General features: G+C 40.0%; 1 protein-coding gene across 1 annotated transcript; it reads left to right on the forward strand.

The window, feature by feature from the left end:
- Positions 1–9,482: 9,482 nt before the first annotated feature.
- Positions 9,483–11,378, forward strand: LOC104098752 (serine/threonine-protein kinase OXI1-like). Its single transcript, XM_009605564.4, has 2 exons — positions 9,483–10,166; positions 10,298–11,378. Exons 1-2 carry the CDS (start codon positions 9,778–9,780, stop codon positions 11,202–11,204), a joined length of 1,296 nt encoding a protein of 431 aa, XP_009603859.1. The 5' UTR covers positions 9,483–9,777; the 3' UTR covers positions 11,205–11,378.
- Positions 11,379–16,801: the final 5,423 nt, after the last annotated feature.

The raw sequence follows: 16,801 nt of genomic DNA on the forward strand, positions 1-16,801 counted from the left end.
GAACTAGGTTAAAGAGAAGAAGAGAAAAGATGCACCGAGTTCCCTGGTCTCAAAAAAGAAAAAACCGGCGAAGAAATCTCGCAAGCCCAAGGGGACTCCGGTATCATGCCTCCGGATTTGATCCGCCGATTAAGGGATGAGCCCGAGGAAGGAGAAGAGGAAATAGCCTGTATACAGGCTAATGTTATGATACAACAATCCTCCGAATCGTTGGAGGTAGATAAGGGAAACCTGGGCATAATTCCTGAACAAGGAAAATCCAAGATTATCTCATCTCAAGCTGAGATGGTTGAAGGAGAGACCGAGGGCAAGATTCTTCGGGAAGCAGAAGATATTTCGAGGGACGATCTCGAGGTAATCGACATTAGCGGATCCCTTCATATTTTGGATGCTATGATTCGTGAGGCCAACATGTTGGAAGGTCGATCTTACGAGGGTATTCAGGAGTCGACCGACATCCACGATTTTTTGGATGGGCTCGAGTCAGTTGCCTTGGAGGCGATTATCGGGTTCGGCGGATTACCGGTGCCGAAGAAAGCATCATGGTCAGGCTCTACCGGGTCTTCATCGGTTCCAAAACTGGTGGACCGATTCCCGGCCCTGAGTGCTAATCCCGATCTCAAGTGAAAGATAGTGCTCTCCATCCCGGAGGATGCTCGAATTTTTCTCCCCCCTGCGGGTATTTCTAGTTACCTTCGGTCCTTGGTGACCGAAGAGGATAAAACCATGATGAATGCGGTAGGACCCGCTTGCCTTTTCAACGAGGCTCAACATGCTCTGAATCAGGTAATTTCGATGGTATCTCTGCCGATTCTTTTACACTTAGGGTTGTAGATAATTCTAACATCTTTTTCCATGTTTGTAGGCCTCGGTGTTGCATCACGAGGCTTTCCTCCGAATCTGGGAAGAGCATGAGGCCGAAGTTCGGAACCTCACTGAGAAGAGTGACTCCTACAAACATCTTAGTGAGAAACTTCGGACAAATTTGGCAACGGATCGAGATGAGCATGAGTAAATGGCTATGACTGAGCAGGTATTCCGAATTCTTCACGATAGTGAAGATGAATTGGAGATAACCACTAACGATCCAATTTTGCAGGTTCGATAGAGGCTCGAACAGCTCAATTCGCAGGTAGATGAGCTACTGGCCGAGGCGGAAAAATTCAAAGAAAATATGGACATCCTTGCTTTGAAAAAGGAGGTCGTACAAGCGCAATTGGAGTTGGTTGAGACCCAGCTTCGGTCTGTAGAAGAAAATGCCTCGATGCGGATCAAGAAGATTAAATAGCTTCAGTATCGATTGGATTTGGCCACTTCTGATAAGGCAGGCTTGGCCGATGAACTTGAATTGGCCAGATCCGAGGTGGCCGAGGCCAATAAAAGAGCTGATGCTAAAGTGGCCCATTCGGAGGAAAGCTCTCGAGGAGATCAGTGCTCAGGGCTTCGATGTTGCGGCCGAAATTAAAAATTCCAAGGCGGAGGAAACCAGAGCTTGAAGGCTGGCCTTCCCTGAGGAAGACTCCGAGAGCTCGAGCGAATATGAGGACGGAGAAAATCCCGAGGATGCAGCCTCCGATGAAGACCAAGCCACTTAGGATATTAGGTTTCTTGTTTTTTTTTGTATCTTTTCTGGGGCCAATTCGACCTTTTATAAAAATCTTTTGAATATATATATAAGGCTTTTCTTGCTTTTTTGATTCTTGTGTTTTTCCTTTGCTTTTCTGTATTTTACGAAGGTTGAAAATGCCTTATCATAAAATTGTGTCCGGGGTTTAGACAATTTGATTAGAACCGAACTAGTACGGTCCTTAGATTTTTCGATTGAGTGAGTGCTTGCTCGAACTCGAAGTAATGTATCCCTTAGGCTTTTGTAAGAAAGGTTGTTTATGGCTTTCTCCCCTTTTCGGCTTGAACAAGTTTTTTTATCATTTGTATTTGCAAAAAACACTCATAATGCCTTGGCTCAAAATAAGGAACCGTTTAAGAGTTCGAATAATTTTGTACTCATTAGAGTTTTCGAGGCTTGATATTATCGAAGCCTTTTATGATTTTGCCGGGGGCAGCCTTTTTTAGCGGTTTATGAAAGAATTTGAAGGCATGTTTTGTTATGAAATTCGGACGTTTTCGATCCGTGTTAATTCGGTCGTAGCCTATTTAGTTCGGGATTTTCCCCTTGGGATTATTTTCCCCGAAGAGTTAGTCCCCGAGTGAATTAGCCGTGGCCTATAAAAATCGAGGGTTGCCTAAAAGGTCTTATGATCTCTGAGTTTTAATAATTCGATCTCGTTTATTTTTCGGACGGCAGTCCCCGAGCGTGGAGGTAATTATCCGAACTCTGGTTATAGTCGGCCCTTAAGCATGTTTACATAATAGGTAGAGAATATGGAATTATAAATAAAAATACTTCTCTTTATAAATGATTATACATGCGTACATATTTTGTGCGAGGGCTCGAGCAAACTATGCGGGTATGGTTCGTTTGACCGTTTGAGCCTTACAAAATTTTTCCTATCGAGACCCTGCTGCCATGAAGTAACTTCTTCATATCAAAGTTGACATTCGAGGTCAATGCGGCAATGCCCCCCAGTGTTCGAGGTTGATTGTAAAGAAACCTCGGATACTGTTGAATTATTCTAAGTTAGCACGATCAATGGTTGCCTCATTAAAAAACTCGCCGGAAAACCCATTTGGGACAAAACCGGTCTAAGGGAAAAAGAGTTCAACGCGTGCTTTCAGACCTAAAGGCTTCGTGTCGAAGAATCCCTCACTGTTCCTGGTCAAACACCTGCAAGGGTTAGTTTTAAAATATAAATAAAAATGGAAAGGGCCGTACCTTAGCAGTAGTATCATTTTAGGTGCAATACGTTCCAATTACTCGGCACTTGTTCGCCATTTATAATGCCGAGCTTGTAGGATCCTTTTCCGATGATTTCCAGAACCTGGTACGGTCCTTCCCAGTTCCGACCCAGTTTTCCTTCATTCGGATTTCTGGTGTTGAGGGTTAATTTTCTTAGCACCAAGTCCCCGATGTTAAAGTGTCAAAATTGGCTCTTCGATTGTAGTATCTTTCGATTCGCTGTTTTTGGGCGGCCAATCGGACGAGAGCAGCTTCGCGTCTTTCGTCCAACAATTCTAAGCTCGTATGCATGGCCTCGTTATTTGACTCCTGTGTTGCATATCGAAACCTGATGCTAGGTTCTCCGACCTCGACCGGGATCAGAGCTTCGGCGCCGTAAACTAATGAGAATGGTGTCGCTCCGGTACTGGATTTCAATGTTGTGTGGTATGCCCATAGAAACTCGGGTAGTATTTCTCTCCATTTTCCTTTGGCATCGGTCAATCTCTTCTTAAGATTTTGGATGATGGTTTTGTTGGTCGACTCAGCTTGTTCGTTCCCGCTGGGAAGATAAGGTGTTGATAGGATCCTTTTGATTTTGTGATCCTCGAGAAATTTAGTTACTTCGCTGTCGATGAATTATTTTCTATTATCACAGTCAATCTCGGAGGGTATCCCGAATCGACATATGATGTGGTCCCAAATGAAGTCTATGACTTCTTTTTCTCTGACTTTCTCAAAAGCATGTGCTTCAACCTATTTAGAGAAATAATCAGTCATAAACAAAATAAATTGAACTTTATCTGGGGCCAACGGGAGAGGGCCAACGATGTCCATTCCCCAATTCATGAAGGGCCATGGGGAGAGGACCGAGTGTAGTAGTTCCCCGGGTTGATGAATCATGGGCGCATGCCTTTTCGAACGAACTCCCTTGCATCCTTCTCCATATCGGTCCAATAGTACCCTGCTCTGATTACTTTGTGGACCAGTGATTTGGCACCAGAATGATTTCCACAAGTGCCCTCGTGAACTTCTCGTAGGATGTAGTCGGTATCTCCTGGTCCCAAACATATTGCCAACGGTCCATCGAACATCCTTCTAAACATCGTTCCATTTTCGGACAAAGTGAACCGTGCTGCCTTTGTGCATAGAGTTCTTGACTCCTTTGGATCCGATGGAAGCTTCCCGTTCTTTAAGTACTCTATGTACTTGTTTCTCCAATCCCAGGTTAAACTCGTGGAGTTTATCTCAGCTTGACCTTCTTCGATTACCGATCTCATGAGTTGTACGGCAGTCCCCGAGTTGAGTTCGTCATCCTCGACCGATGAACCTAAGTTTGCAAGAGCGTCAGCCTCATTGTTCTGTTCTCGAGGTACATGTTGCAAGGTCCATTCCTTAAATCGATGTAGAGTCACCTGTAGTTTATCCAATTACCTCTGCATTCGGTCTTCTCGGACTTCAAAAGTCCCGTTAACTTGGTTTACCATGAGGAGGGAATCACACTTAGCTTCTATGACCTCCGCTCCCAAGCTTTTAGCTAGTTCGAGACCTGCAATCATGGCCTCATACTCGGTCTCATTGTTAGTCAATTTTGTAGTTCTGATAGACTGTCTTACTACATTACCTATGGGTGATTTTAGCACGATGCCTAGTCCGGACCCCTTCGTGTTTGAAGCACCATCCGTAAAGAGGGTCCAGACTCCCGAAGATGTACCCAATTTTATCAGTAGTTCTTTTTTAACCTCGAGTATGAGGGCAGGGTAAAGTCAGCTAAGATTTGAAACTTGATGGCGGTTCAGGATCGATACTCAATATCGTACCCACTAATTTCTACGGCCCATTTGGCCAATCGACCCGAAAGCTCGGGTTTATGAAAAACATTTCAAAGAGGATAAGTTGTTATAACACACATTAGATGACATTGGAAATACAGTTTTAGTTTCCTAAAGGCGCTTATTAAAGAAAGCGCTAATTTTTCTAAGTGTGGATATCTAGTTTCGGCCTCACCTAAGGTTCGACTAATATAATAGACAGGGAATTTCGTACCTTGTTCTTCTCGGACCAGGACTCCACTTACTGCAATCTCCGAGACAGCCAAGTATAGGTAAAGTTGTTCGTCTACTTTCGAGGTATGAAGCAGCGGCGGGATCGATAAATACCTCTTTAGTTCCTCTAAGGCTTGCTGGCATTCTGGAGTCCATGCAAAATTGCTCTTCTTCTTAAGCAGCGAGAAGAATCGGTGGCTCCTATCCGAGGATCTTGAAATGAATCGTCCTATGGAGGCTATCCGCCCCGTCAGCCTCTGCACGACCTTTATATTATCCACTATCGTGATATCATCGATAGCTTTGATTTTATCGGGGTTGATCTCGATTCCCCTGTTGGACACCATGAAACCTAGAAACTTGCCCGAGCCAACTCCGAACGCACACTTTTCGGAGTTAAGCTTAATATTGTACTTCCTTAATATATCAAAAGTTTCCTGCAAATGCTTTAATGGTCCTCTGCTCGTAGGGACTTAATTAACATATCATCAATATAAACTTCCATTGATTTTCCTATTTGTTCTTTGCAAGTATAATGGAACTACCGACCCCAACGAGCATGTCACTTCTTACACATGCGCAATAAAGGGGAACGATCTAGAGGACGGTGAGATTGAATCCGTACTGCTGAAGAAATTTGGAGAAATTTTATCAAAGGGGGCAATGATATGGTACCATAATTTATCACCTAACTCCATTGATTCTTTGCCATGCTCGTAGATTCCTTCGTCAAAGCGCACGCCGGAGCGATAAAGGTCGAGACTAGAAAGTCGGACCTCTTCAAAGTAAAACAGAAAGACAATGAGATGCTTAGAGAGTTTGTATCTCGATTCCAAATGGAGCGCATGGATCTGCCCCCAGTCGCCGACGATTGGGCCATTCAGGCTTTCACTCAAGGCCTAAACATACGAAGTTTGGTAGCCTCACAACAGTTGAAGCAGAACTTGATCGAATATCCAGCTGTAACCTGGGCTGACGTGCATAATCGATACCAGTCAAAGATTATGGTCGAGGATGACCAGTTGGGGACTCCATCCGTGTTCGTTTATCCAAACAGGACCATCGACAGAGTTAAAAGGGATATTGACCGGGAACCACGGTTATACAAAGATCGATATCAGCCATACGGTGGAGATCGGAGAAACAGCAGGCCTGGACGCAAATCCAGTGTCGAAATGATCGAGGACAGAGCTCTCGAGGGCTCATGAGTAAAAGTGGTTTCAACAGAAATGTCGAACCCAAAGAAGCACCACGACTATCAGAATACAACTTCAACATTGATGCATCAGTTATTGTATTGGCCATTGGGCGCATCAAAGACACCAGGTGGCCCCGACCTCTACAGACTGATCTGGCCGAGAGAAATCCTAATCAAATGTGCAAATATCATGGTCATAGAACAGAAGATTGCAGACAGCTGAGGGAGGAGGTGGCATGTTTGTTCAACGAAGAGCATCTTCAAGAATTCTTAAGCGATCGGGCTAAAAACCATTTCAAGAATAGAGAATCAAACAGACAGAATGAGCAAGAAGAGCCGCAGCACGTGATCCATATAATTGTTAGAGGGGTCGATATTCCTCAGGGGCCCGTATTCAAATGCACCAATGTGTCGATCACGAGGGAAAAGCGGACTCGAGATTACGTACTAGAAGGGACCTTATCTTTCAGTGACGAGGATGTAGAGGGGATCTTACAACCCCCACAACGACGCACTGGTTATATCTGTCCTTATGAATAAAATTCAAGTTAAACGTGTTTTGATTGATTCAGGTAGCTCGTCCAACATTATTCGATCGAGGGTCATAGAACAACTCAGCTTACAAGATCAAATTGTGCCCGCAGCCCGAGTACTTAACGGCTTCAACATGGCAAGCGAAACCACCAAGGGTAAAATTACTTTGTGAATGAACGTGGCCAGGACCATCCAAGAAACTAAGTTCCATGTGATCGATGGTGACATAAGGTACAACGCCCTGCTTGGAAGGCCTTGGATCCATAACATGAGGGTAGTGCCCTCGACCCTTCACCAAGTTTTGAAGTTCCCGACGTCGGAGGGAGTTAAAACAGTCTACGGGGAGCAACCCGCTGCCAAGGAAATATTTTCAGTCGATGAAGTAATACCAGTATCGGCACTCTCATCAAGGAAGGGATCGAAGGGAAAGCAGGAGGCCAAATAGCAACCACTGATATCGGCCTCGACCCAATTGCAAGAGCAAGGGTTCGACGAAGATGACAGCTACTGGATCCCTCGATCCTTCGTAGTTCTCGATGACTCCGATTCCACCAAGTCAACGGTCGAAGAGCTGGAACAAATCACACAGGCCAAGCGTCAACCCGAACGAAAGGTATACCTGGGCACGGGGCTAACCACCGAGCTTAGGAAAAAACTTATTCATTTCCTTAAAGCTAACATGAATTGCTTTGCATGGTCCCATATCGATATGACAGGGATTCCACCAGAAATTACCACTCACAAATTAAGCCTGGACCCTAAATTCTGCCCGGTAAAGTAAAAAAGAAGTCCCTAGTCCGAGGTTAAACATGCCTTCATCAAGGACAAGGTAACCAAACTTTTCAAAATAGGATCCATTCGGGAAGTAAAGTACCCTGAATGGTTAGCAAACGTAGTGGTAGTCCCTAAGAAGGGAAACAAAATTAGAATGTGTATAGATTATAAACATCTGAATAAAGAATGCCCCAAGGATTCTTTTTCTTTGCAAAATATCGATCTTATGATCGATGCCTACTCCGGGTACAACCAGATACAGAGGAACCCGGAGGATTAGGAAAAAACCTCGTTTATCACTAAGTACGATACCTACTGTTATAATGTAATGCCATTCGGTCTAAAAAATGATGGTGCAACTTATCAACGCCTAGTAAACCAAATGTTCTGGCATGCAAATTTTTTTTGGAATGGGCTTAGGAGCTGCGCTCGAGAGAAGGGCTTTTGTACGAACTTCTTTGAATCCAAACCTTTAAAAATCGGTGGAGCTCTCGGAATTTGATCAACTCGGGAGTTATATGTTTCTATTTTTTTGTCATTCACTTCAATCTTCTTCTCCCCCGATTCAATTCTCTTTGTCAGCTCCTCGAACATTTTCAAGATAGTGGGGTCGGTTCCTGACTCACTCCCATTTGACCTCCCCAGCACTGGTTCGACCCTGTGAACAATTTTCTGTGATGGCTCGGGTTCGACCCTACTCGGTGCGTGGTTCTGATTTTGAAGTTGTGCTATTGCAGCTTGTTGAGCCTGCAGCATTTCGAATATTATTTGAAGGCTGATTCCGCCTTCTTCGCCGCCCTGTGAGTTCTGACCGACTGATTAAACGCTTCTGCGGACGCTGTTTTCGGGGTCGACACCCAGATTTGCATTCAGGGCAATATGGGAATTGACGTCGATGGGGTCTGGTACTCTGTTGAGGTCAACTGGAAGCAATTTGTTTCCTGGGGCAGTTACGTTGTCGTTTTTGCCATGACAACCAAAGGCCGTTATCAATGTGTGTGGGTACTGCTTGAGAGTTCGACATGCTGATCCTGGAATAAAAAATGCTTACAAGAACAAGTGTAAAGCAGTGTGTGATATGAAAATTAACACGAGGCAATCACTATTGTCCTTAGCCCCATGGTGGGCGCCAAACTGTTTACCCTAAAAATGGATAACAATTAAATTTATATGTGGTTTTAAGGATACGTGATTTTACTTGGCACAAACCGAGAAAATATACAAACTGATATTGAAATTGACTGTAAAGAAAAATAAAAACAAACCAAATGAGATATGTAGCTTGGGCCCTCGAACCAAATGAAACAACAAAGAAAATATAAGCAGAGTAGTATTGAGAACCTTGAGAAAAGAGTAGTATATTGCTTTTTTACTGTCTGAGAGCCCCTTTACAAATGATCAGACCCCCTTTATATAGTAGGGGAGTCCTACTCTTGATACAATTCTAAATACAGTAAGGACTCTCATGATATGCTAATTAATCGGCCTCTTCTTAATACGTGCCGTGATTTTCGCCGAGATTCTCCCCCTAATTGCGGCTGTAATGACTTTTTTGTTTCTTGGCTCGATCTTGATCATTGCCGATCTCGATCTTGATCGGTCTCTGAGTCTTCGAGCTCGATCTTGACCGACCTCGATCTTGATCGGTCTCTGGGTCTCGAGCTCGACAACATATTCTTCGCACCATGACTCGATATTACAATGATGAACCTTGGACCATCATGTTCCAATCTCGATTAATCATACGAAGGACAAACCTCGGTTTTGACCGTATACAAATACTATTACGCCTTCTCCAAAGTATTTAATCTGTGTTTATAAAAAAATAAAAATCAAAGAGTCAAATGTATACCAAAAATAGATGCATTGATTCTCATATTCAAATTCTTACTCTATAATTATCCTATTCGGGATGAGGAAGTATAATACCATGAATATACTCGTGTAATATATACGATTTTGGAAAGAGGGTGAGGAAAGTCCGTTAACCGTGACATGGGCTTCTAGAATACCACACCGTAATCGAACTTGCGCCCGAAGTCTTTGACTGTCGTGACCACCATACATTATTACCTATACTACTTTACTTTAATTGAAACAAAATTAAAATAGTTGAATAAAAAAACCACATTCTCACTCTCAATCTTCTTCCGCAAGGAGGAAATAAAGGGCATCTTTTAATACTTCATTCAAGATTGTTTATAGCTCAAAAGTCTCACCCTATATATAAAAGTCTCGTAGACTCAAAAGTTTCTATGTTGCTCGAGAAAATAAAGTCCGAAGATTCTCAAATTTACACTTTAAACCATACAGTTTAAGAATTAAAACTTCAGCATATCCAGATTTTGTGCAACAAATTACTCTGATCGTTCGTTGTGGCCACCTCCGCCATGAACGACGGAGACAACTATGAGAAGCCAGAGGTTCCCTCCATAGAACTGCGGAGTCTGAAGGTAATTTCCGCCCTTGGCCGCGGAGCCAAAGGAGTGGTGTTTTTGGTTCAAACAGAGGACGGTGAGTTGCTTGCTTTGAAATCTATTTTGAGAGCTTCAATTGAGAAGAAAAAGGCCAGTGGAAACAGCGATGACAGTGAATATAGAAGAATTTGCCTCGAACGTGACGTGCTCAGTTGTTTTCAACATCCGCTTCTGCCTAAACTCAGAGGAGTTGTATCGACGGATAAGATTGTTGGATATGCCATTGATTATTGTCCAGGAGGTGATCTCAATTCTCTCCGGAAAAAACAAACTGAAAAAATGTTCTCCGATGATACTATAAGGTCAGTCGATTTCTGTGATTCTGTCTCTATTTGCATATTAAATTGTATGAATTGCAAAAGCAAATTCTTCAGGTGAATTCTGTTTGTAAACATGTTTTTGATGTAAAATTAAATGTTGTTTGAATTTTCAGATTCTATGCGGCAGAGTTAGTGCTAGCATTGGAGTATCTACATGGATTAGGGATTGTATATAGAGATTTGAAGCCAGAAAATGTGATGATCCAAGAGAACGGTCACATAATGCTAATCGACTTCGATCTCTCTACCAAACTTTCACCTAAAACTCCAGAAATTCGACAAACAAAAACAGCCAAGCTTCCTCAACGATCGGAGCAAACTGCGTTGAAGAGCAAGAAGAAGAATCGGTTTTCTCCTTTGAACAAATGTTGCAACTCGGGAATCTCTCCAGATGATTCGATTCACTCGGCTCGACTCGCTCCTGACTCGGCGAGTCTAGAATTCGACGCGACCGAAAAGTCGAATTCGTTCGTCGGAACCGAAGAGTATTTGGCACCGGAGATCATCTTAGGCAACGGCCACGATTTCTCTGTGGACTGGTGGTGTTTAGGAGTTGTATTGTACGAGATGCTGTACGGGACGACGCCGTTTAGGGGTTCAAATCGGAAGGAAACGTTTTATCGAATACTGTCGAAGGTGCCTGATTTAGTTGGCGAAGCGACGTCGTTAAGAGACTTGATAAGGAAGTTACTTGAAAGGGATCCGAAGCAGAGGATCTCTGTGGATGAAATCAAAGGTCATGATTTTTTCAAATCTATAAACTGGGATTTGATTGTGCAACTTCCCAGGCCACCGTTTATCCCTGTGCCGTCTGATGAGAATGTGAATATTATAGAGGGAAATGAAGATATTGATGTGGAGTTATTTGTACAGGGAGTGTTTAAAGTTGAAGAGGAGGAAGATGATGCGCACTGCAAAAAAAGTTCTCAAGCTAACGATGGTGATGAAAATAGGAATAAAGAGGCGGGGGTCGAAGGAATAAATTACCCCACCACAGTTGATAAATTTTTGGTCTTTTGATTAATTTTTGTATATTCTTACCTGACGTACAGATTATTTTTCAGTAACTGCAGTATGTTGCTGATAACAGAGATAAAGTATATGATTTATAATAGTCTGCCATTCTTGGTCATGTAGCAAAATTTTGATCCCATTTCGAGCATAATAATATTAATTCTGAACGTTAATTACTCATCGTACAAGTATTTTCCGTTGGGAATTGTACCAGGCTCCACCATATCACTAATTGAGTTGATGTTATTTGTTGTTGAAAAAAATTTGAAGTTATTTGTTTGACGGAAGCTTAAAATGTTTTTATCTAAAAATAAATCTAGATTTGAAGAATCGTAATATATCTTATTAGAAAAATATATAGTAAAGAAACGAAATGATCAATCCGATGGATCATAATATATAAGTGTGCTATTACAAACTGTCTGTTACAGATGTCAAGTATACGGGAGAGATTCATGCATCACGCTTTCCCCTATTCCTTGCGTATGAAGTTTCGATATCTATTCACAATTTTCAGAGTGATATTTTTCTTGTTAAAGAGTAACTCGTCACGATGCGGGAAAGAATAATTTGGACCCTTCTGAAACTTGATATGATTTGATATATCCTCTAATTTCTAAATTTGGTTCAAACGATCTGAATAATTCTTGTCTGGCTCACGTCTTCTTCTTGCTTTACTTGAAATTCTTTAATTTGCATCTAGAAAGTCGTTTCATTTGTTTAAATATTGCTTTAAATAACTTGATGTGATTTCGTATCCTCTATCATTACTTTAATATAGCTTGGTTTTCTTTTGTTTTTGGTTTGCAATTTAATATTACTACACAAAATCACTCATACTAATGAAAATGCATATTTTTCGTTGATCCTTCTTTCAAATGGAGGTAAGATTTTTATTCCTCGTTAATCCTTCTGGAGATGTCCAATTCGAAAGATCCACATGTATCAAACAACCAGGAAGGAAGTCAAGCCATGGGAATGATAAAATCGAACTCACATGTTATATAATTAGCCATTGATATTCTTGAAACTCATTATATATGCAGTATCAGATGTTAGAAATTTGATAAAGAATGAAAGGAGAATATATAAAAACAGAAGAATTTTATAGAGACATTATCACTTTCTCAAAATAATGATTTGTTTGAATTTTTGGATCGGATTAGCAGACAATGATCTTTCATTAGGAAAAAAAACATACATTAGTGGCTCGTTTGTCATTGTGTGTTTCTTCGCTTTCACCTAACGAGGAAATTTATTTATAGGACAGTCGAATACATCAAGCAGCGGAAAGAAAAAGACTTTGCACATGATGAAATTAATAAAAACTGGACCACCTAAGGGTATATGAAGTACTATTTCTTAACAATTTAGGTAACAGTTAGGATTTTATGAGCTGTTTGCTATGAAGTGTGGAAGAAAGAATGGCCACAGAATTAGGCCCCCTGTGTCTAAAAATAAAGAAGCAAAAATGAATGGAACCACAGAGAAGTTTCTGAAGTATCTGTCTTGCCTTCCCGTTTAGATTTAGATATCAAAACACAACATATATCAACGAGTATATATGTATAGTGAGAGAGTTAATATCTCTTCACCTTAAATTAAAACCATCAAGATTTTTGAATGATAAACTTTATAATAAAGTACACATTAAACTTTACTATTTTGTATTTTTATCTAACAGGAATTTAAATGAATCAGCTTAATTGCTCGAATATTGAATAATTATATATATTATATATTTTATAAAAGAGAAAATAGAAGAGAGCTCCTGTATCATGTTGAAGCCAACAATTAACTACCAACATTGAATAAAGGGTGTCATCATGAGTTACATGTCTATCTCAATATAGTGCCAGCCAAAGTTGATAGTTTAGCCACACGTCTTTCCACTTCTGTTAGTCAGGCACCTGTGAACTACAAGTAGTAATTACTTGCCCCTCATGAATCTCGACATTCACCGTTGTCTCCGACTTATTCTTTTTCTTCATTCTTGACTAACGTAATCTTTCTTGTGAAAGAATAGGATTTAAAAGCAGAGGAACAATGTCTTGTTTTCAATTTAATCTGCTTTAATTTGACTATTCCAAAAGATTATGATTACCAGATTGTTAACATAAATGCTTGATTGCAGTTCAGTCACTGGATATAACTTAAATTATCACTACATTTAAGTGTAAAATTTTCTCGTGGCGCCGAGTTTTGCGCTCTCCATTGAATTTGTATCCACTTTAAAAAAAAGTTTAACTGATACCCAATTTTAAATAATTTTAGATACATATATTTTTCTCTTCTTCTTCACCACTGCTTTTTTCTTCTTCTTAGTTGCAAAATTGTTTGTTAAATTTGTTGTTGTTTTGACAATTTGATGATTGATGTTTGTTCTTTATGATATTTAAAAGTTATTTTCAAACTTGATCTCATTTGGAGTAGATTTGAGCAATGAATCGTGTGTTGGATTGTTGAAATTCGAAAAACAGGTTTATGTTTAAGAACTTAAGATTTGAAGTTGAATTGAAGAGATTGAATTACTAAAGATTCAAATTTTTGAAGTCACATTTGAAAGATAGAAAAACTTTAGATTTGATTTCTAAAGTTCCATTAAAGAGATTGAACTACTTATGCAGAATAGTTCGGGACCCCGTTGAATTGACAACTTTTATTTAGTTCCCCTTAAACTTTACGTGGTCCTTAATACCCCTATGAACTTGACATTTTGATAGCCTCAACCCCCTAGATGCTGACAATCCATAAGAGTGTGACACACGCGTTGCCGTACAAATTTGTTTGTCCATGTGGCATTTTTTTACAATAAAATATATAATTTTACCTTTTTAAGTCCACCAATGATTAAAATTATTTTTTCATGCCAAATCTGTTAAAAATAATTTGGAACAGTATTATTTTGACCATAATTTTTTATTTGGCTAAAGATAATGATATTTTAATCAAGTTATTTTTGTATATTTGGTCAGAAAAAAGAAGAAATACACAGTTAGAACATATACTTATTGCATCTGAAGAAAAAATAAAAACAAAAAACATTGTTGGAACTCCATATTTTGGCTAAAAATAATAAAATTCCAATCAAATATTTTATAAATTTGACTCGAAAAAGAATAATGCATAGTATAAATAAATAGTCATTGCGTGAAAAGAAAAAGATACTGTACTTTTTTCATTTTGTAGAATATACTCCATGAACTTCATTACTTTGGCTAAACCTTCTTTTTATTTGGCTTAAAAAAATAGAGGTTCAACTAACTTTTATAGATTTGGCCCGAAAAAAATATACACAGTTAAAACAAATATTGATTGTATCTAAAAAAAATATAATTGAGATAAAATATGTAATATTTATTAAGAAGAAACAACGACAAATACAATTAGAATAAATAAATTATTATATTTAATTATGCGGCAATTAACATTTGATAAATACCCCACTTGGAAGTTAAATTTTCGATTTTTCTTTCCTCACACACGCCTAAAAGAGAGTGTATTTACGTTCTTTGCCACATCAACATCTAGGGGGGGTCGATGCTATTAAATTTTCAAGTTTAGGGGGTATTAAAGACTACGTAAAGTTTAAGGGAAAACTAAACAAAACTTGCCAAGTCTAGGTAGGGGGTCCCGAAAGATAGAAGAACTTCAAATTTAATTTCAAAAATTGTATTGAAGAAATTGAACTATTTCAGATCTGAACAGGTACACTTTACAAAACTCTGTACAATATGGTATAACTTCAAATAGGTGGCCCAAAAAATATGTACATATGAAAATGCCCCATTTAAGCTCCTTATATTAAATGAAAGTGGATCTAATTCTAACTAGACTTGAGCTAGTGCGATGGACGCAACCACACACGTCTTTGTAATTCCTTAGTTAGTGCGATGGACGCAACCACACACGTTGTTACAGAGAATATCTATATTTATAGCCAACCGTTATGCACCCATCAATGACGATTTTATTCTCATTCAAGAAGAGCTTGATTTGAGGATCTTGTCTCCCTGAATAGAGCTATAAATAGAAAAATTAACATCCATTGTACACACGAGAAACTCTGTACACAAAAGCTATAATCTATAGTCTTACTACTCTCATTTGCACACTTAAACACTGCATTCACTCTTGTCATCGGAAAGGCTAAGTTATTAGTCAGGCTTGCTATCTCCTTTAATTTCATTTGATAATCTTATCTTTGTTCTCATTTACTTATCATTTTTGGGTCAAATTATTTTTCTTGTCTATAAACTTCGCTATAAATTTAACTGTATCATTTTACGGGTAAATAATTTGGCACCCACCATGAGACATAGACAGTTGCGTAATTGCTTTGATCCATTCGTTTGTTACTAACAAGTTTTGAATTTTTCCTTAGTAAAAATTTGATATGGCAACTAATGATGTCAATAATATTTACAATATTGGAGCGCAAAATTAATGGGAAGATGTGTTCCAGCGTGATGATTCAACTAGCAAAATTCGCAACGAAGGGGATGAAGCGGCCCCGGTTCGCGAAGGACAATTGCTCCGAAATGTGCGGGACCCGATTCCTGATGATGCGGAGGATGATCATGTTGTCGAAACGGTCAAAATCTTGAGAGAACAACAAAATGCAATTATGGATCACCTTTCAAGGGAAGATCGTGTAATGACGAATTTGAAGCAGGCGTTATCGGGTGCTTTCAATAATGCTAATGAAAGGGCTCCGGTTCCTCCCAGCGTTCCTGCAAATCAGCCGACCCAAAGAACCAATAACAACACTCCAAGGGATGAAGTCGGTTTCGATGAAATCGGAGGGACCGGTAGCGGATCTGGGAATAAAAACTCGAATAATCCTTTCAATACCGAGCTCATGAGATTCATGATAGAAATGAATGAACGAATGGACTAGAACGCGAAAGAGTTTCATGCTCGGATGGATCAGATCCCAGGCGGTGCGCCAGTGTTAAATGGACAAGATTCGAGAAAGTATACACAGTTGCCGTTTAAACCAAGCGCGATATCAGAATTGATCCCAAAGAAGCTTAAGATGCCGGATATTCCAAAGTATGATGGGACGTCGGACCCACAAGAGCACATCACGACATACACCACGATAGTAAAAGAAAACGACTTGGCTCAGTGTGAGATCAAGTTGGTTTTGTTGAAAATGTTTGGCGAAACCCTCATAAAGGGTGCCCTGGCATTGTATTCTCTCTTACCTGAGCATTCAATTAATTCTTTTGAAATGCTTGCAGATTCGTTCATCAAAGCTCATGCTAGAGAAAGAAAGGTCCAGGTTAGAAATGCGGATATATTCAGAATTTTGCAAGGAGAATTCGAGCTGCTGCAAGACTTTGTGATCCGGTTTCAGAAAGAAAGGATGTTGTTACCAGCATTCCGGATGAGTGGACAGCGGAGGCATTTACAAAGGGCCTTATTCCGTTGAGTTTCGATGCCTCCCGGAAATTGAAGGAGATCTTTCTCGAGTTTCAGGCAACCACATGGGCAGATGTTCACAATCGCTACGAGTCGAAGATAAGGATAGAAGATGATCAACTTGGCTCTTCGGTGTCCTCCAAGGGGCGGAGTCGCGATAGGTATCAAGATAAGTT

This window comes from Nicotiana tomentosiformis, chromosome 1, assembly GCF_000390325.3.
Source record: "Nicotiana tomentosiformis chromosome 1, ASM39032v3, whole genome shotgun sequence".
NCBI classification, from domain to species: domain Eukaryota; kingdom Viridiplantae; phylum Streptophyta; class Magnoliopsida; order Solanales; family Solanaceae; genus Nicotiana; species Nicotiana tomentosiformis.

Bases quoted from the DNA above. Each gene is read 5' to 3' on its own strand.
- LOC104098752 (XM_009605564.4), top strand. From the start codon at position 9,778: ATGAACGACGGAGACAACTATGAGAAGCCAGAGGTTCCCTCCATAGAA. The intron at 10,167-10,297 runs GTCAGTCGATTT...TTGAATTTTCAG, and splicing joins TTCTCCGATGATACTATAAG to ATTCTATGCGGCAGAGTTAG.